This window comes from Rosa chinensis, chromosome 3 (genome assembly GCF_002994745.2).
Source record: "Rosa chinensis cultivar Old Blush chromosome 3, RchiOBHm-V2, whole genome shotgun sequence".
NCBI classification, from domain to species: domain Eukaryota; kingdom Viridiplantae; phylum Streptophyta; class Magnoliopsida; order Rosales; family Rosaceae; genus Rosa; species Rosa chinensis.
The window spans coordinates 7350263-7353055 of NC_037090.1; the positions used below are offsets into that span (position 1 = coordinate 7350263).

General features: G+C 42.2%; 1 protein-coding gene across 1 annotated transcript; it reads left to right on the plus strand.

Annotated features, from left to right (window-relative positions):
* The first annotated feature begins 314 nt into the window (after positions 1-314).
* On the plus strand, positions 315-2399 carry LOC112191361 (transcription factor MYB61). Its single transcript, XM_024330679.2, has 3 exons — positions 315-646; positions 786-915; positions 1021-2399. Exons 1-3 carry the CDS (start codon positions 514-516, stop codon positions 2081-2083), a joined length of 1326 nt encoding a protein of 441 aa, XP_024186447.1. The 5' UTR covers positions 315-513; the 3' UTR covers positions 2084-2399.
* Positions 2400-2793: the final 394 nt, after the last annotated feature.

The window sequence follows — 2793 nt, forward strand, 5'->3', positions numbered from 1 at the left end:
CAAGAAATGCCCTAGAGATGTACCAAGTTCTTAATCCTCAAACCTTAGACAGTGAGATTAAGACATATCAAAGTCAAATAATTGTAGCTCCATCTCCACATTACTGCTCTAGTTCCATGCATGTCTATCCATCACCAAGGTACACCCCCGCTGCATCTGGACGGTCCGATATCGATAGACCCCACCGTCGATGAGTCAAGTTAGTTGGAGGAAAGCAGAGGAACCCGACTCAAGAAAATGAAATAATAAACTCAGAACGTACAATCTCCAATCACCCTCAAGACTAAGACTTCGCCCTCCCTATTAATTTGATTCCCTACCAGGCTGCCATTTCATTTTCTTAAACCTCCTTCTCATCTCTCCTTCTCTTTTCGTCTGTCTCTCTCTTCAGAAATTCCACCACACTTCACTTCCAAAAGAATACAACAGTGTCAAAGCCTCTGAAATCCTCCTGTTTGTGCCAGCATTGCTGTTTGCACAGGTGGGTTTGGAGTTGAGTGACAGAGATTCCACATGGGGAGGCATTCTTGTTGCTACAAGCAGAAGCTTAGGAAAGGCCTCTGGTCTCCTGAAGAAGATGAGAAGCTTCTCAATTACATCACTAAGCATGGCCATGGCTGTTGGAGCTCAGTCCCCAAGCTTGCAGGTAAATAACCAAGTACTAGTACTACTCCAACCCCTAAATTAAGTTCATCACTTCCAACAGGACTAAACCAAAAAGTTACAGTCTTTCTCTAATTATGTGTCATATGATTATGCTGTATGACGGTGTACATGATTTTCAGGCCTACAAAGATGTGGGAAGAGCTGCAGGTTGAGGTGGATAAACTACCTGAGGCCTGATTTGAAGAGAGGTCCATTCTCACAGCAAGAAGAGAATTTGATAATTGAGCTTCACGCAGTTCTGGGCAACAGGTATTTGATCGATCATTTCTCTTTTCTTTTTCTGAAAATTATTCAAGAGCTTTTATTCATCTTCTGGGTTTTAAAGAAAATGAGGTTTTATGCTACAACGTACAGGTGGTCTCAGATTGCGGCTCAATTACCCGGAAGGACCGACAATGAGATCAAGAATCTATGGAATTCCTGCATTAAGAAGAAGCTGCGGCAAAGAGGCATTGACCCCAACACTCACAAACCAATCTCAGCAGAAACTGAACAAAATGATCACAGCAAAGAGATTAGCCAGCTGTCTCCGACAAACTACAAAAGCAACGAGCAGCAAAAAGCCTCTGTGGGATCCAACGAACTCAATCTGGTTGAAGCCGTAGCGAATTCGAAGCAACCCGAAAACCACAGGTACCCAGTTGAGGTCTCTTCTTCCAGTCAAGTTATCAGCAACAGAAACAGCACTCAAGAGTTCTTCATAGACAGAGCTGCCTGTTCCTCACATGAAGGCTCCACCACCACCAACTGCAGGCCTTCTGATTTTGTGGGGTATTTCTCTTTCCAGCATCACCACCAGTCGAATTTCGGGTCATCCTCAGATACCATGGGGCTCAATGCAGTAAACCCAAACCCAACTTTCAGCTTCCTCAATCAAAACTCCAGGTCCAACTCTGATCCTCAAATGGTGTCCGAGTTCAGTACTAGTATGAGTACACCACCAACACTTCTGCCCTCCATGTCAAGTGGCTCGCTTTTCGGCACACGTGTGAAGCCTTCCATTAGTCTTCCCTCTGATAATTCTTCCACTGTCTCATGGGACCAGTCCAGTGCCGGCTACAGTAACAATGGCGGGTTCGACAGCACTGCAGCCGCTTTCTCTTGGGGGCTCATGCCAGAAGTGCCTGTAAAATCCGACGACGTAGAAGAGATTAACAAATGGTCTGAGTATCTCCATAGTCCATTTCTGATGGGAGCAAACACTATGCAGAATATAAACCAATCCTCTCCGTATAACAGTACTGAAATCAAACCAGAAACACAGTACTTCATGACCAACAATGGATCAAGTAGTACTAGTGCAGCCACCACAAGTTGGCCTCATCATCATCAGCAGGCCAGTAACTTACAAGCGTCTTCAGAAATGTACACAAAGGATCTTCAGAGACTCGCTGTAGCTTTTGGACAGACCCTTTAATTAGCTTCAACTTCAGCTCTAGCTATTCCGGCTAGCTAACTCGAGAGACCGAAATTTCAAATCATCACCAGAAGGTTATCAGTTTGATGAATGTGAGAGGAGGGCTTGGAAAGGCTTCTTCTGGTTATTACTAGTAAAGGTGTGTGTGGCTTCTATAGGATTCTTCTTCTTTTTCTTCGATTTTTTGTAAATGTGTCCGATTATACCAAAACTTCAATTTCTCTCAGCCTTTTTATTGTGATCATGTTCTTCCGATGGAGCTTATGTTCAAGCATCATACTGTGCATGCAATACAGTAGCTAGAATTACAGATTAAGGCTTGGTAATTACATTGTCTTCTACTGTCTTTTACATAATTCCTAAATTCAATTTTTCTTCTTCATCAATTCAATTGCTTTTAGATAAAATTGTAATCATTCAATTTAATGTGTGGTGGAAAACTTAAAGTACTACTACTGGGTATGTAAAAAGAGGAGCAGAATAGAGAGTACTATCACTACTATGTTCAAGTATTGCAGCTTTTTACTTTTTTAGGCTTATGAGTCATGTCACTCCAGCATGCCATACAGTAAAAGGATTTATATTATATATAAAATTGGGTGTCCATGTATACAAGTTTGAACCAGGATGATTGCCTCTATGGTATTCAGCTTTTTTTCAAATCTGAAGTCCAGGGTGATGGTGACTCTAATCTATAAGATATCTGAAAA

Bases quoted from the DNA above. Each gene is read 5' to 3' on its own strand.
- LOC112191361 (XM_024330679.2), top strand. From the start codon at position 514: ATGGGGAGGCATTCTTGTTGCTACAAGCAGAAGCTTAGGAAAGGCCTC. The intron at 647-785 runs GTAAATAACCAA...CATGATTTTCAG, and splicing joins CTCAGTCCCCAAGCTTGCAG to GCCTACAAAGATGTGGGAAG. The intron at 916-1,020 runs GTATTTGATCGA...TACAACGTACAG, and splicing joins CACGCAGTTCTGGGCAACAG to GTGGTCTCAGATTGCGGCTC.